General features: G+C 39.1%; 1 protein-coding gene across 2 annotated transcripts in view; it reads left to right on the top strand.

Moving 5' to 3' along the window:
* KALRN (kalirin, RhoGEF kinase) overlaps positions 1–18,244 on the top strand; it is a 797,511-nt gene that overhangs the window by 498,237 nt on the left and 281,030 nt on the right. For both annotated transcript variants that reach the window (XM_006884214.1, XM_006884215.1), the window contains exons 26-27: positions 11,179–11,248; positions 13,802–13,891. In XM_006884214.1, coding sequence (XP_006884276.1) covers positions 11,179–11,248; positions 13,802–13,891 — 160 coding nt within the window. The remainder of the gene's footprint in view (positions 1–11,178; positions 11,249–13,801; positions 13,892–18,244) is intronic.

Raw genomic sequence — 18,244 nt, 5'->3', positions numbered from 1 at the left:
ACATATATACATAATAATTGAAAGCCCCAAGCAGAAGCCATTTCTTAATAGCTTATAAAAGCAAAAGCATGAATTGACCCTTCATGTTTTCTTGAGATAAGTAGAATCATTGAGCCATAATCCCTTATAACTCATTCTGTCCCACATTTGGGTTCAGTCTTTTCCACAGCATGTAAGACAACATTCTCCGTTGTTAACTATGCTGGTAAAAACATTGATGTAATTCATGCCATATAATCAGCTAATAGAAATAACTTCGTTTCCAAAATACGAACAGAAGAAATCTGAAGTCATGGGAATAATATTAGCATAAAGGCCAATAGCCTTGTGGCAGGACCATGTAGCAGAGAAAGGTTGGCTGTTTAGGGTTATAGAATGCAGAGAAGGAAATAGGGATGGATTCTTCAGGATGTTATTGATTTATGTAGACATGCTCGTGATAAAGCAAACAGTTCCAAGAGTTCATACAAAACTGCAGGACGGAGCCACCCAGAAGAACTTTCTGCAGTCATGGGCTCTTCAGTACTTGCATGGTTCAGTGTTTATGTCTGTCGAATACTTGGGTGCACACAACTGTGCTGGATTTTAGTACATTTGTATTTAAATATCAATATAACTGTGACAAGGGACTCCATATTTAACAGAATGAGAAAATGAGACCTCAGAATAGCCGTTTGCTGAGAATAACTGAGGGAAGTAGATCTAGAAGGATTATTCCTCCAAACCCTCACTGCCGTCAAATGTTTTGAGGATGTAGCTGACCCTCCAACAGGTTTTCTGAGACTGCAAATTGCACATAAAGTGATTGTCTGTCTTTCACCTAAGGAGCCCCTGGTGGATTTGAACCACCAGAGAGGACTGGCCTCTGGGTTACCAGTGCAACTAAAATGAGAGTGCTATGTCTCTTGATGATTTCTGATTATCCCTTTGATGAGATCATCAAATGGCATCAGGCTATAAAAACCATATGGAATATGGTAACTAATCATATAGAATAGTGGCTCCCATAGCATGTTAACTTTGTCAGATTATTAGTCTTAATAAGCTCTTGGGGGGTGGGGGAGAAAACCCATCCTATTGCCTAGAATATTCAATAAAATTTCCAGAGTTTTATTTTTGCATCACAGATTTTGTTGACTCTTCCATTTGATTTATCTGGAGACGTCCAAGCATAAAGATATTCTTTCTTCATACCTATTGTTAATAAAAAGCTACTTCTGGACAATGATCCACTCTTGATCGTTGAGCTCAGACTCATCTGAGCCTTGTTCAGTGGTGTGCATTACTACTAGAACATCTGAGAAAGCACTGGTATGGTAAATGCTCAGCCCCATCTCTGATGTTTAGTCACTCAGCCTCATTTCCCCCACATTGTTAACAAATCTAAGTGTGGAAACCTGGGGAATATTGCATAGGCTTCCTATGATCTCTATGACATTAATTCAATTTCTGAGAAGAAAGAATATTCGTTTCTAAACTGACTATTGTAACAAAATGTTTAGTATATCCAAGCCTCTGCTTCTGGTTTCATGATAATTCTCTCTTCTCACTTATTGCTGTCAAGCATTAGCCTTGGTAAAGAGAGTTTGTGTAGGTTTTCAAGTAGCTGAAAGTTTATCTGCTGGTTACAAAGCACAAATCCTTTTTAAAAAATAAAATTAAACTGTATAGAATGCTGTGTTCTGTAAAAGGAGAACTTCAACTATCAAGAACACAGTTATCAAGATTTCTTACCTATTTGGATCATTGTAAAATAACAAAAGAGGAAGACTCTTGATGAGATGGATTGATTCAGTGATTAGTGTAATGGGGGTAGGTGTATCAGAGACAATAAGATTGACACACGATAAAGCAGGGTTTAGGGGTGTTATACATAGGGTCACTATGAGTCACAGGCAACTCGATGGCACATAACAAAAAACAACAACAAGTAACAAGAAGATATGAAGAACTAGCCAATGAGAAACTAAAAGACGTCACAAGATCAAGTCTTTTACTTTCTATGAAGTCATCTATTTATCCTTTCTAAAAGCTACTTTACGTCTTGGTTATATGGTTTCTAAGCCCTTAGTTATTCAGAAACAGCAAATCAGAGTCATAAAGCAAGTTGTTTGATGCCAAACAATGAAAGTTATGGACTGCCTGTATTTGAGATAAGGTTATAGATTTAGGTTTTATGAATTAATATCATTTATCCTTACCATCTATGAGATACTCTGATATTTTCTTTTATGGTCTGGTTCTTCTTCCTCCTCCTTTTACCTCCTTCCTCCTCCCATTCCTCTTTTTAAAATGTAATGCACTAAGTCGGGTTTACAACCCGTTAGAACAAGTGGGTTTATCAGTTGTTACAGGACTAGGGCCTTGGGCGCCATCAGGTGGTGAAAAACATGAGGTGCAGTTCACACTGCATGATCAAATCCACACTGTCTCGTTCTTTTCCTCTCCTACCTCCCATCATTCTTTCATTCTCTGACTCTATCTGTCTATCTCTCTCTCATTCTCTCTCGTTCCCTCTCTTACTCCCTTCCTTCCCTTATTTATTGTGTTTGTGTGTACATTCCCACTGCCATCATGTCTATTTTATGCCCTTTTCCTCTCCAAATGCCTGGTAATGCTTTTACCCTGTGTACAGAAAGTAATTGAATAAAAAATATAAAATAAAATCCAGCAAGAAACCTATTACTTACTTTTACTATCTTGTTTTATAAAAGCTGGAATATTAAAAAAAACTACTGTCCCAAACAACATGTGACACAGCCAGATGAAAAGCCAGCTTTCTCACCCCTCTTCTAAATCTTATCATTTGCTTAATATTTGAGTACTAAGAAATGAAGTAGAGCATAAGTGATTTCTTTTTCTTTGGGTCCCATCAGAGGAGTCCTGTAAAATTTAGTTGTAATTTTTGTTGTTTGTTTTAGTAAGTTGTCAGTGTTGTGCTGATTATTATATTGGGAAATACCTAAAAATAATAACAAAATTTGAAATTTGATTGGATGTGTCAAAATAGTGATAATTATAACTGCATACAGTAGCATCTTATTATCTCTGACTCATCACCAAGTAAAACACAAACTCATTGCTGTCAACTTGGAACCAACTCATAGCTGTTCCTCAGTTAAGTTTCCGAGACTATGGGGGACATGGGAAGAGACTGCCTATCTTTCTCCCTCAAAGCAGCTGAGGGATTTGAACTGCATACCTTAAGGTTAGCAGCACAACTTCTTACCACTAAGCCACCAGAGCCTAGTGGTAGTGTTAGTACATTATTGTGGTGTATGATCGAGTCAGAAAAGACACACAGCTGACTGTATAGTGGGTTTTCAGAGGCAGTAAATTGCACAGGAGGGAATTGCCCATCCTTTTCCTAAGGGGAAGCTGGTAGATTTGAACCGCGTGCCTTCAATATTGCAGCAAAACTTCTTACCACTAGGCCCACCAGAGCTCCCTCAGAATATTACTAGATATGACTAATATTAAATGCAAGATTAATTTGTAATATTTTACCATAAAGCTTGATACATATTTCTGGAGTTAATATTTGATTCATCTGATCAAACAAGTTCAAGAAAATGAGGAAATATTGGCAAAATATATTCAACAAAAAGCAGCATAACACAGTGTGAACTTTACTTTTTTGAGCTGGAAAGCTGAGGCTAGGGAATTAGCTGAGTGGCATTCAGTCCTGGCAAACTTTTCTCCATCTCTAAGCAAGGCTGGTGCTTCTGTTGCAAAGTGAAGGGCTAGAGCCAGGTGATTCTCCTGACTAAACTGAGCACCTAACTGTGCTGAAACTATTAAATGCATAATCTGATAACTTTCCCCTGAATGCACTTGAATTTTCATTGGTTTAATATCTTCTCAAATATGCACATCAGCCCTGTGGTCTGATGTCTCATATGCTCCAGCTGTGAATCTGTCTGGTTTTTAATGAATTCTTTAGAAATTATCTGTAGTTAACTTGTATGAGAACAGTAAGTCAGCCCTACCTGGGATGGACAGCAGCATCCCGAACGTCTGGCAAAGAATTGAACCTGGTACCTTTTCCCCCACCCTTCTTCCAGCTTAATTTTTTTGTTTATTTTCTTTGTAGTCCCCATTTTCCCATAGCCACAGCTCCCCTCCTTCCACCCATTGCCTTGCCACCTCTGACATCCACAGAGTCATTAGATATTTTACTTCAAATGCACACTACGCCCTTGATGTAAAGGTCTTGGCAAGCTTGGGAGCCCCTCTGTTAAGGAAACATTCTTCAAGCAATGAGCATATAGAAAAAATCTTCCCTCAGAGACACTAACGCAATTACTCAGGGCACCTTCAGAATGGTGCTGTTTCTGTGACACTTATAAAAATCCTCAAGAAGCTGTCCTATCAATAAGTGCTAAAGGTTGTTTCCCAGGATTCTCAGTATAAAGCTAGAGAGAAGCATTTTCCTCATAAAGTAACCCTATAATATATTGCATCATGATAATTTAATAGAATGATGACATTGTATAGATTGACGTTTCTGTAAGAGCTTTATTCATTTATGAAAGAACTGCAGACATTCTTTCACACTTTCCAGTGCTTACACTACTTGCTTTGTTCATTCTCCCTTGATTTATTGGGTGTAATTATTGAAACAGTGACGGCTAAATATTGCTGGAGAATAGCAAGGCAGACTATGTCATCATCTGTGAAGAGTCTTATGAGCTACTGTGCTTTAATTTAAGCTCATCGTGTCCATTTGAAACACAATGATATTGATCAGACGAACATAATCTCTCATCTTTATAAACTTAAAATGAAAAAAGTCAGGTGGAGTGTAATATCACTTAACCTTCAACAATTACATTGAGATGGTTGTGAATATCTAAACTGGTATTCCCAATAAGAGCTAATTTTTCTTTTTTATTTTGGGGGATTTTTTTCCCCTTCTCTCTATTGAATTACTTAGAATTTATGTAGGATTTACCAGCTGGAAGCACCCTGAGATCTATTGTCAATATACAGACTAGGTACACTACCATTACCTGGAAATTTTTTTTTCTCTTGAAAATACAGTTGCTCCCATCCTAGTTCCCAAGAATGATGCCTAACGAAGGATGGGGACTATTAACTAGGGTTCCTTGAGAGTGTCCTTAGGAATAAAGTCTCATCTCCCCCTCACAAGAGATATTCTATGCAAAAAAAGTTTGGAAAACCCTGCATATGAGATATATATATATATATATATTGATATATATTTCAGAACCATATAATGTTTAGCATCATATTATATTTTGGAAGTGCTTTGTCTAGCATTTTCCAAACTCAATTATGAACTTAGACTCTGATTTTTTGTATGTGACCCATCAGATTTTCTCAAGTATAGGTTTTGGTATAAAAAGCTACTTTAGAGATTGATTTTTAACAGGGGGCTGGTGGGGAGCAAGCCCTTAAATATAATCTCAAGGCATGGAGAATAATACTGCACTTACTATGGAGTGATCAACCACTTGCTATGCATCAGAGAGCTGGACAATGTCTAGAGATTATAAAAGGAGAATTGATGACTTTGAGCCGTGGTGCTGGAGAGTATTGCGTGTACCATGGACTGCTAGGAAAACAAACAGGTTCATCCTGGGGAGGGCGAAGCCGATCTGCTCCTTGGAGGCAAGGATTCTGAAGCTTCATCTGATATACTTTGGACATGTTGCAAGAAGAGACCGGTCTTGGAGAGGGACATCATGCTTGGGAGGGTGGAAGGACAGAGTAGGAGAGGAAGACCTCGATGAGATGGATTGATTCAGTGACTGGGGTAATGGGGGTAGGTGTGTTGGAGATGGTGAGATTGGCACAGGATAGAGCAGGGTTTAGGGCTGTTATACATAGGGTCGCTATGAGTCGCAGGCAACTTGACGGCACATAACAACAACAACAACAACAGTAGAGTGACCAGAGAACAAACGAGTCTGTTGTGGAGAGGGTGAAACCACATTGCACCTTGAAGGCAAGGATTTTAAAACTCCATCTCACATATTCCTGGCATGTTGCCAGGAGGGACTAGTCATTGAAGAAGGACTTCATGTTTGGAAGGTTAGAAAGTCAGTGCAAGAAAGAAAGGCCCTAGCTGGGAAGGATTGATACAGTGACTGTGGCACCGAGGGCAGGTGTGTTAGGGACAGGGACTTTGGGTCAGGATAGAATCAAGTTCAGAGATCACTATGAGTCATAGTGAACTCACTAGCACAGAACAACAGAAGAGGGGAAGAAGATGATATATGTGTGTTTCTCAGAGTATATATGCTTTTGAAAATGAGAAACACTGATCATACAGAACTGTTTGTTAAGCACCTACTACATTCCAGGCCAGCTCTAGTAACTTAGTGGGAACATATCACAGTGCAACCAAAAGGCAGTGGTTCAAATCCACGAGCTTCCGCATGGGAGAAAGACAAGCAGTCTACCCCCATGCAACTCTCTGCCTCCGAAAACCTGCTGGAGGGTCAGCTATGAAGTGATTATAACTCAACAGTACATGTCAACTTTCCAGGCTCTGGTGACCTAATGGGTAAGGAGTTGCACTGACAACCAAAAGCCATACAGTTCAAATCCACCAGCTGCCTTGAGGGAGTAATTGGACAGTGTCCTCCAAGGCAATTTACAATTTCTGAAAACCCACTCAAGGGTCAGATATGAATTGGTTCTGACTTGACAGCACACAGCAACAACAGCAACTATCCGGACATTGAGTCAGGTTCTTACCTTAGTCTCACAGCAGTTCCGTGATGTCATGGTTTAAACATGAGGGAAATGCAGCTGTGGAAGGTCCGCTTCTGTGACACAGAGTGAACTCTGATTCTTTAACTATTTGTGGAAAGAAAGCAGTGTGATACTTGGATCAGCAAAAGGGTGGGCTAGTTGGAACTCTTAACTGTATAGACAAGCATGTACAGTTAAATTAGAACAAGGATGTCCGTTTAAATTGCTTCATACGTATGTGAATGTTGGGCAGTAAATAAAGCTGGCAGATGAATCGATGCCTTTGAATTGTAGTGTTGGAGAAGAGTACTGAATATCACATGGACTGCCAAAAGAACAGACAAATCTGTTTTGAAGGAATTAAAACCAGAGCATTCCTTAGAGACAAGGATGGTGAAGCTTTGTCTCACATATTTTGAGTATGTTATCAGAAGGTGCCAGTCATTGGAGGGGCATCCGTCACACTTAGAAAAAGAGGAGGGTCAGTGAAGGAAAGGAAGACCCTTAACCAGATGGATTGGCACAGTGACTGCAACAGTGGGACAGCGCAGGATGCAAGGTTTTATCTGTTGTTTGTAGGGTCACTCTGAATTAGAGTCAACCCAACAGTACCTAAAACCAAGAGCATTTTTTTGAGAAATCATATTTGTATGCATTTAGTTCAATTTATTGAAATTTTTTCTTTCTTGGAACTTTTCAAGTGGAATAGTTTCTCACATATTTTGGGGAGTTCTGATGGATAGGCCTTGGGAAATTGTGCTACAATTCAAAAGTGGTGCATCTCTGTCTGTTCAAACCCACCAGCTGCTCCTAGAGGGAAAGAGGAGCAGTCTCCTCCTCTGTGCTTTACAGCCCCTCAACAGCCCTATTGTCAGTTATGCATCAATTTCTCCTTGATAACAGTGAGTTTTCTGACTCCCAGAAAGAGTAGGAATCCCAGTGGCATAGTGGTTAAAGAAGGTGGCTGCTAAGCAGAAGTCTAGTGGTTTGAACCCACCAGCTGCACCTCGAGATAACAATGAGGCATTCAGCTCCCACAAAGATTTCCAGCTTTGGCAATGTCTTGGCCTGTTGTGCTCAGTCTTACTGTGTAGCTATGAGTTGGAATCAACTTGATGACAAGTGAGATGACCACGAAAGTGAACTCTATTAAATTGCCAGAACTTTTAATATGGATTGTAGCACTGTCCTGTGTATCTGGATCAATGATCAAGCCTTTGGTTATAATTTCCACTATTTGCTTACAGTTAATCTTCAATAGCAGGACCTTTTTATTGACCGTGGGTCAGTAGACAAGGAAAGAAACTTTCCCTGAGTCATTGTGAGTTTCTTTGAAACTGTAAAACAAAAATGCAGTCTTATACCTTGTGTGGAATGTCATGATCCCAAGCTATTCCACAGTATCTTTACTTGGCTTTAAAAGAGTAAAATCTACATACTGCATACCAAGGGCTCCAGATTCAGGATCTGCAGTCAGAACAGTGGTGCACACATGAGTAAAGAGATCTTCGAGTGAGAAGCAGAGACTTCCTACAGGCCTAGAACATGTACCCAGGCCTAGGGGCTCCTGGATCCCTCCTTCCTTCTGTTGCTTGGTTCTCTTTTCTCCTTAGGTCCTCACAGCCACCTTTTCTTTAAAATACTACTTCTTCCTTCACCAGTCCTTACACTAGAATATCAGATTCTCTCTCTCAAATTGCCAGGCCATCTCCCTCCATCCTGGCTCAGAATGGGACTGAATTTTCACTCATGTTTGCATTGAGATTTTTATTTAAGCCAGTATGCAAAATGACCACGTAAAGAACATTTAAACATCTTCTGAAGGCATTGCATAGTCTTCAGTAGTGGTGTTCCTTGTGAAAAAGAGCCAATGATGTGTCTTTGTTCAATTCCAGAAAAAGAAAACAAAACAAAACACCATCACTGCATGTGTGTATATACACACATGTACACACACATGCAGTTTCCCAAGGAACACATACACATGTGTGCATATGGTGATGAGCCAGATTGCTTCTCTTTGACTCTGAACAGTTTGAACCTCAATTGTTGCATTACATAACATTATTTTCCTCCTTCTATTTTAGAAGTCACTTGTAATCCTTTTTAAAGTAGCAGCAAATTATAATTAATTGATTTTCAGCACTATATATTTGCATTTTTAAATCCCAAATTACATTATAGTAATTCAGGATGAAATTCACACATATTGGAGGAAAGTTGCTTCTTACCAAATGGGTATTTCTAGAGTTCTACTTTAAAAAAACAATAACAACAAAACACAAAACTATTTTTCTTACCATAAAAAAAAATTTAAAATGCAAGTGAAGAAAAAGAATAAATGTCACCTATTATTCTTTTCTTGATAGTTAGTATCTTTACTTCCCAAATATGATTTTTCATTGTATATTACCTATTTTTTTAAAAAAAATCTTTATTTTTTAAGTAAGACAACTCATAACCTCTTGTAACTAAAATATATTGCTAAAATGTTTGGACAAAAGAACCAAGTGGAGTAAGTAAAATTCACAACAGTGTTATTTCCAGTAGTAGAGATAAGTATTGGTGTAATTAAAAACTGATTTATATACTTAAATGTTCTGAAGTAATACATCTGTATGATTTTAAAATAAAAAATGTTTTGTGCTTCCTTTGGCATCACATACATTAAAATAAAAATTACTTCAAAATTATACGTTGAGAAGTCTCAATGCAACACTTTCTTCACCCACCTGTTTCTTCACCTGATTCCCTGTGGTCATGACTTTTAAAAGACAGCCTTCTTCTCTGTCTTGCTTTTTTCATTCAGGCTCCTGTTATGGAGATCTGCTATTTCAAATCCCAGAAACCTTTGCCTTTTTTTTTTGTAGCTAATAGTATTCCATTCTGGATATGTGTCATAGTTTAGGGAGCTCTGGGGGCCTCATGGGTAAGCAGTTATGCTGCCAACCCAAAGGCAAATGGTTCATACCTGCTCCCAGGGACTCTCACCTCTTGTGTGATTTACAGCCTCTGAAAAGCTATTACTGAGCCAGTTCAGAGTCAGTTCTACAACAATGACTTTGAGCATATTCTAAATATTCTCTACAATCATCATTGGTTATTATAATGAATTTTATATATGTGTGTATGTCTATATAGTTATACATATGTAGATATATGTATGTATATATGTTCATATATACATGTGTAGATAACTATGGAAATTTCCACAATTGCAGCATCAAAAGAGAAATGCATTTGTGATTTGTGTTATTGTCAGCTTTTAATTTCTAGGGATCATAGCTGTTTGCATTTCCAAAAATGTTGTTCCACAGTTTCATCACTATTTTTCATTTGAAAAGATGTGCTGTATTTCGAAAGCAAATTCCAATTTAATGATATTGGCTTATTAGAATTTATATTTCCTGAGCTCAAACCACCTCCCTGCTTAATAGTAATTTGAAGTCAGCATAGTCAGTTATTATTTATTACCACAGAAAGAAGCAATGGTATGAAATGTCCACACTGCCAAATCATTCAATAGTCATTTCACTCAGCTTTGGAATATCTTGGGATTTTTGTCTCATTAAATTTTCCTAACTAATGATGTCTGAATTAAGAAAATATAAAGTTGAACTTACTAATTTTTTTTAGCACAGACTAGTTATTGGTGTATAAAAGAGGCCAAGAATTGAGAGAAGGCCATTTGAAATTATGGTAGCTATTTTATTTTGTTCTGTTTGATAACCTATGTGTTAAGCTTTTAAAAAAAAATATGCTCATATCACTTGTGTAATAAAAATAGATCCATAGTTATAATAAAATGAAAGGCCAATACAAGAATAATACTTTTTTCATTATTTCTGACCCAAAATGTGTCAACCCCTCCCCCCCAGGAGAAACAGTGTTGTTTAAGTAGCACTAATTAATCAGTTAGGGAGCTCTGTTGACCTCGTGGCAAAGAACTGTGATACCAACCCCAAGGCATGCTGTTTGAGTCCACCAGCTGGTCCACAGGAGAAAGTTAGATCTCTGTTTTGGTGCTATGGACTATCCTGGAAACCCCACTGGAGGGTCAGCTATGAGTTGATAACACAGAACAACAACCAATTAACATACATTTTTTTTATATAAATAAATTTTTATTGTGATTTTAATAAAGTTTACAGAAAACTTGGATTTCCATTCATTCATTGTCACCTATGTTCCTCCCTACGCCCTCAGCTCGTTTCTCTCTTTAAAAAATTCATTCGTTTTTGCAGTTTCCTCCCTCCCCCCTGACCCCAGTCAAATAAAATTAGTTTTAACATATAAATTAGTGCACCTGAGCATGTACCACTTGGAGAGTGAGGGAGCCACATGTAAACACTAGATAATAGGGTTGTGTGCAGTGTTGCTGATATTGGTATAATCCTCTGAAGGGTTGAGCTGTCTGTTGAGGTGTCTGATTCAGCCTTTTTTCTCTCTTTGCAGCATCTTCCTCAAAGAACTGGAAAAGTATGAGCAGCTGCCTGAGGATGTGGGACACTGCTTTGTCACCTGGGTAACCGCATGAACTCCTTCTCTCTCTAGGAGTTGCACTAATGATGCAGTCTATTTGCCAAACTGAGTCTAGCATGAGGCTGAGGGGGTATGGAGACGGACCATGAGTGGGCCAGAGGGACACAGCTCATCTGTGAGAAACAGAATTGCCCATGAGAAATGTCCTTAGTTGTTATAGGGTCCAAGCTCCACCTTAAGGTCGGTCTCTATGACCTTTCTAAAATCTTGAGATCAGGAGAGTGGAACGAGACACACCCTCCCCCCCACATTCCTGGCAAAATAACTACCCCAGTTGTATCCATAAGTTCTTCATACATGGTGTGAATTAGGGATTTAGCCCTTTAGGAAATTCCCTAGCCTTTGGGTACACATTCTTCATTAATTGAGAAGACAATATTGACTCTTTGGATATCGATCCTAATTTTAGCCTACAAAATGAGGATTTAGTCATTTTCTTTCTTAGTGTCATCGTCATGGGCCAGGTTAATGGATTGAATCTACCAGGTTTATTTCTCTAAATTGAAACATCAGTTTCCATTAACATCTCTGTTACACATTTTCCTGAGCTCAGGCTGCCTCCAGGGAAGTCCACTTAAGACATTAAATGAAACTAAACATGGACATCCTTTTCCAGCATCAAGACTTATAATATTTAATAATTATCTAATTATAATTTCTGTTCAAAAATGTGCTAATTATATTTCAAAACATCTTCATGATTCAGAGAGTTTATATTCTCAATAGCCGTATAGTGTAAGCAGGACTAGGTTTTATATTTTAAACTGTAGAGAGTGATACAATTCAGATTAAATATAATTAATCCACTGACACATAACACATAATATTAATGCATGCCCTAAAATTTAAGACCTGACACCCAGACAAGCCTCTAATGACATCCCGATGTTGACTTCCTTGCATACTCACATTTCTTCAGGACGTGGCAAACTTCCATTTTGTTGTTGTTTGTTGTTGTGTACTGTAGAGTCAGAATCAACCCATAGCTGACCCACCAGTGGGTTTTCAGAGGCAGTTAATTGCACAGGAGGAGATTGCCCACCCTTCTCCCATGAAGCAGTTGGTGGCCTCAAACCGAGTGCCTTTGGAATTGCAGCACAGCTTCTTGCCACTAGACCAGAGCTCATAATAATTTTTTATCCCTTTAAATACATGGGCCCATGAAGCATTCATATTACCACTGACTTAAAAGTGTTATCCTTTTTGGAATAATAACGCTGTATTGGTCTAGTGATAAGAAGCTCCCGTGCAATCCCAAAGGAACACGGTTTAAATCTACCAGATGCTCCTTCCATGCAATTCGCTGCCCTTGAAAACCTACTGGAGGCTCACCTATAGTTTGGTTCTGACTCAATGGCACGTAACAACAACAACATCCTTTACAAAGTGTTTTGCAAAGGTAGAGGAAAAGTATGATAGATAATTAAGTGACAGAATTATTTATTTACTTGGTACATCTTGTGTGATACAGTTTATAAGTTTGTTTTGCAGTGAACCATCAGTGTGATAGTTGTATCATCCTAAGAGATGATGTACTTCCTGGGGACTATCACCAAACCAAACCTATTATCCTCAGTTCAGTTTTGATCTTAGTGACTGTGTTGGATAGAGTCACAGTGCTTGTGACCTTCTCAAGGCTTTGTACTCTGTATAGAAGCTGACTGCCAAATCATTCTCCCACAGAGCATTTGGGGGGTTAGAACAACCAATCTTTTGCTCCTAAAATGATTTTGAAAATCTTTAGTGACTAAATGAGACTTGCATCTTTTGCCAAGAGTTGACTTTCTTAACTCTCATAATCTTAATATATGTGCTCTGGCCGAGTAAAGTATGTTGTATTGTTTGCCTTCGAGTTGAGCACGACTCATAGTGACCCTATGAACAAAAGGCCTGAAGGCCCTCTGCAACTATCAGCATTTCTCAAAGTTCATAAAACTTGGAAGCAGGAGTGACATCCACTTCCTAAACAACATGCCTCCAGAAACTCTATGAACTTTGAACTTTAAGAGTTATGTATAGGGGGAAATTATTTGCAATATACTGAAAGTCAGTGGCTAAAACCGTGGAAACTCATTGACTGGGTTCTACTACTTTCTAAGTGTGGAAATCGAAAGTCACTAAACCACATGGAGAAGGATGTGGCAGCTGTGCTCTCATAAAGACAGTGGTGGAAGCTCTATGGGGCAGTTCCACTCTGCACTATGGGTGCTACTTCACAATCAACTCGATGGCACTTTTATGTATATTCTGTCCAACTTCAAAGGTCAGTAGATATGAGTTGCTTTTTTCTTAGTTCTATCCAGCACTGACTAGTATTAAAATAAGCTGTGTTTTCACCAAGCTTTACCTCCTTGCCAATAGAGGAAAAGCATCCCAAAGTATGTGATAGAAAGTGGGCTGCAGGAGACCACGTAATCCAGACATCAGTATCTGAAATCTTAACTGCGCAACGCTTGCATGGCCCTTAAGGCACAGCACACAGAAGAGACAGTTGACTAATAGATGCTTATCTGGTCTTGTCTTTGTTCTTTTTTAGGCAGATAAATTTCAGATGTACGTCACCTACTGTAAAAACAAGCCTGATTCCAACCAGCTGATCCTGGAACATGCAGGCACCTTCTTTGATGTAAGCTGTGTTTTCCCATCCTTGAACAAAATTAATGGGCTGATGGAGATGCTTCTCTGCTTTGGGCTGTTTAGCTACCCTTTCTTCCTCATTTTCCTTCACTGGAAGCCTGTCTCTCACGGATAAAGTATGGAGAAAAACAGGGACCCCAGCCTGTCTCAAATGCTTTGATTTTAGATTAGGTGAAATTTTCCTCAAAACCAAACCAAGCCTTAAATCTCATGTTTAGGAAAACTTATTCTAATGTAACTGCTAATTAAGATGTTCCACTTTTGCCTCATATACGGTGCCCTCAAATGTAGTGGTTCTCAAATGGGGATCCCAGATCAAGAGCAGGAGCATCAAATCACCTGCGAACTTGTTAGAAATGCAGATTCACAGTCCTCATTTTAGATCAGGGTTTTAAAAGCCTTTTCATTTCAGGGTGACCCTCTGCATATGCATTTGCACCCCAGCTATAGTCAATCAGAATCTACATTTTAATAAGATCCCCAGTGATTCTTACAGACCCAGGGATCTTATTAAAATGTAGATTCTGATTCACTTTATGTTGGATGGACTACAGATTCTCCACAGGGAATCAAGGCAGAATGAATCAGAAGTCCTACTTCAAATCTGTTGAACCAGAACCTCAGATCTTACCAAGTGTAATTATCTAAATATGAACAATTCTTGCAACTGATTCTGAGATACTCTAAAATTTGAGAACCACTGCTCTAATTTCCCCCCCCCTTTTGTAGTGTTTACTGTATTGAAAGGGAGCCCTGGTGGCACAGTCCACGGGGATTGTGCTGGTCACCCAAAGGTGGGACCTCTGTGACAGGTCACACCCACCAGTGCTATCTCTTCCTGTGTCATCTGCAGCTTCCAAAAACTTGCTGGAGGGCCAGTCAGGAGTTAGTTCTAACTTGACAACAGTGAAATTGAGATTCTAACGAAGTTGTTTTCAACCTTGAGATCCACTGAAATCACATTAGGATCCTTGAAAAGTTCTAATTCCAGGGGCCCTCCACTTAGAGTCTGCTGTTATTGGCCTGGATAATGGACTTTTTTAAAAATTACTAATTTGCATAAAATAATTTGTTTATATTGTGTTTCATTCATGTATATTGTTGTGGGTTTTTTTCCACTCCTTTTCTTCACCCACCAAATTCTGCAACCCCCTGGATTCCGTCCTCCCTGCCTTTATCCCCTCTGCCCCCTCCCCTTCCCTCTCTATATAGCCATACAAATCTCACTGGTTGTCTCACTGTTTTTACAGTAATGGTCTTATTCAACATCTGTTCTTATGTGCCTGACTTAGATCACTCTGTATAATGCTCTCTAGCCTCTCCCATGTTATATAGTATTTTTCAAAATTGTTGCCTCTGAGTGCTGTGTAATATTCCATTGTGTGAGTGTACCACACTTTCTCCAGTTGTTTGTTGATGGGCATTTGTGTTGTTTCCATGTTCTTGCTATTGTGAATAATGCTGCTCTGAGGATATTGGACTTTTAAGTAATGGACAGCCAGGATTGAATATTCCTGTGCTGGAAGCCAAAAGAAGAGTGAATGCCAATAAGTTTCCTCTGATCCTTGGGTTTTGAATGATGGGACAATCCTATTGATGAATAATGATAATAGGTCTATGTTGTGATGGTACTTAAAGAGTCGTATAGCAGCTATAAAGTGACCACAGTCCAGTGGGTCACTGAGGATGCAAAGTAGGATGAGGAAGTAGAAAAGACAGACTATGAAAGTGGTGAGTGCTCTGGTAATTACATATGAAGTGAGAGAAACCTGAAATTCAAAACCTTTCTAACCTGTGAGTTTTTAGTTGTCTGGCTTCTTCCCTGCTGCCATCTTTCCTTTTAAAAATATGTGGATGTTTCCCAACCTATCAGGACAGTGTGGCAAATCCCCCAGAGCCATGAAAACCTGGCTCCCCTCCTCAAGCTTACTGCAATTAAAGCACCTCTGAGCGTCTTTCTATCCTGACGTTACCATAGCTACAGAAATGGTTCTGTAGGCATCCTGTTGCTGAGTGAAGGAATGATATTTGAATGAGAGGAAGTCAAATGAGGGAAACTATGTTTTTAATAGGAGCATTAATATAAAAATAGAGAGCTTTAGGGGCTGGGTAGTAAGGAATTGTGCAAACAGATGTGGTTTGAACCCACTAACTCCACGGGAGAAAGATAAGCAGTCTTCTCCCATGATATTAGTGCTTCTGAAAACCTGCTAAATGATCAGCTGTTGATTGGTTCCAACTCAACTCTACACAGCAACAGCAATATGAAAATGACCCTGTATTTCCTAAGCTGAAATTTCTGAAGTTAGCTAGAGCCCAAGAAAAAGGCTTCTTCAATCGATTGTCACAATTTATTAGATATATTAGTTTTTTTCTATATCACCCTTACCTTTTATTTATAATGTATTTCTCTTATGATGTTTCTGGTTAATTATTTAGCAGCAGTGTCCATGTTTTCCTGTGGTGTTAAATGCACCATGCCCTGTCTTCCACTTTGCCTTCCTCTGAATATGTTAGGCCAGAAAGATGCAGCCTTTCCAGAGCTGGGTGCCTCCCCAGAGGAGTCATAGGGGCCTTGTTGTGCTCTCTTGCTAAAGCCTCTGGATAAACAAGCATGTGAGGTTTCTTTCCCCAAGGAGTCAAGCTGTCATCTGTTTTACCCATCATCCTCGAACAAGACCAAACATAAATATAAGCCTCTGGAAGAGGGGCAAGTAAGTTAAAATTCCTGCTTTCTGGGCAGTTGGTGGGAAGTGGAGTGACTTTTATTATTATCATTCCCCCTCTTAACTGCCTTCCATAGTCCCAGAACAAGCACTAGCTAATCTGACTTTAAAATTACTCCAATGCTTCCCAAGTTCTCATTCTTACTACTCGTTTAGGGCAAGCTCTTGCATTTGCCGCTGGGAGGGGTTTTTTTAGCTTTCTAATAGCTTTTTTTAAGCTTAGCAGTTTTTAAAGCTTTATTTAGAGATAGATCATATACAGTTTAGGATAGTTTTTAGTGTTGTCGGTGGTTTTGGATATGTTCACAGAGTTGTACAGGCATCACCACAGTCAATTTTAGAATGCTTCAGTATCTCAGAAAGCTACGCAGTACCCATAACTATTAACTCTCTGACCCTTCATTTCCCCCAGCCCTAACAAGCCACTGATGTTCTTTGTGTTTCTCTAGATTTTCCTATCCTTGTCATTTAATGGAGACATAACATGTGTTTCTTTCACTCAACATGCTTTCAGCATTCCTCTATGGTATAACATATTATCAGTGCTTCGTTCCTTACTTCCACAAAATAATGCTGCTTTGTAAGAATAAAACACATTTTATGACACAGATAATACTACATTTTGTTTGTCCCTTCATGAGCTGATGAGTATTTGAGTGATTTCTACTTCTGATTATTATTAATAACACTACTATCAGCCTTGTTAAAATATACTTTAGGTATATACTTTGGCCATTGTTGTCAGAAAGAGCCAGGAAGAGAGATCATGCTAGGAAAGGTAGAGAAGACCCTCAATGAGGTGGACTGACACAGGGACTGCAGCAATGGGCTTGAGCTTGGGAGAGATTGTGAAGATGGTGCAGGAGAGAGCAAGGCTCGGATCAGTTGATCATGAGGCTGTTATGAGCTGTGTCTGGATCTGCTTGTTGTTAGGTGCCATCGAGTCAAGTATGACCCACAGCAACCTTATGAACAACAGATCTAAACCCTGTCCTATCCTGTGCCGTCCTCATACTCCCTGACACTCAAGAGCCCTTTGAAGCAGTTACCGTTTCAATCCACCTGATTGAGGGTTCCTCTTCTTCACTGACCCTCCACCCTTCCTAGCTATTCCTCTCCAAGGAATAGCCCCTCCTAGCAACATACCCAAAGTTAGTGAGGTGAAGCCTCATTGTTGTTTTCAAAGAGCACTCTGAAAAAAAAAAAAGCACTCCGGCTGCACCCTATCCAAGACATACCCATTTGTTCTCCTGGCCATCAATGGTGTGTTCAGTGTTCTTCTCCAACACCGAAGCTCAAAGGAGTCAATTCTTCTTCTTTCATCTTTATTTATTGTCCAGTTCTCAGATGCATAGCAAGTAATCAGAAAGACTATGGCCTGAATCAGATGCACCTTAGTCCTCAAACTGGCATCATTACTCCTCAATAATTTGGAGAGGTCCCTAACTGTAGATTTAAATAGTATAATGCATCTCCTTATTTCCTGACTGCTAGTAACAAGGGTGTTAATTGTGGACCTACACAAGATGAAGCTATTGAAGTTGCAAGCTCCTCTCCATCCATCATGATGTAGCCTATTGGTCCAGTGGTAAAAATCTTTGTTTTCTCAACATTGA

Source organism: Elephantulus edwardii, unplaced genomic scaffold, assembly GCF_000299155.1.
Source record: "Elephantulus edwardii isolate Elephantulus edwardi_28Jun2011 unplaced genomic scaffold, EleEdw1.0 scaffold00032, whole genome shotgun sequence".
Lineage (NCBI taxonomy): Eukaryota > Metazoa > Chordata > Mammalia > Macroscelidea > Macroscelididae > Elephantulus > Elephantulus edwardii.
This window is presented reverse-complemented; position numbering and strand designations above follow the sequence as displayed.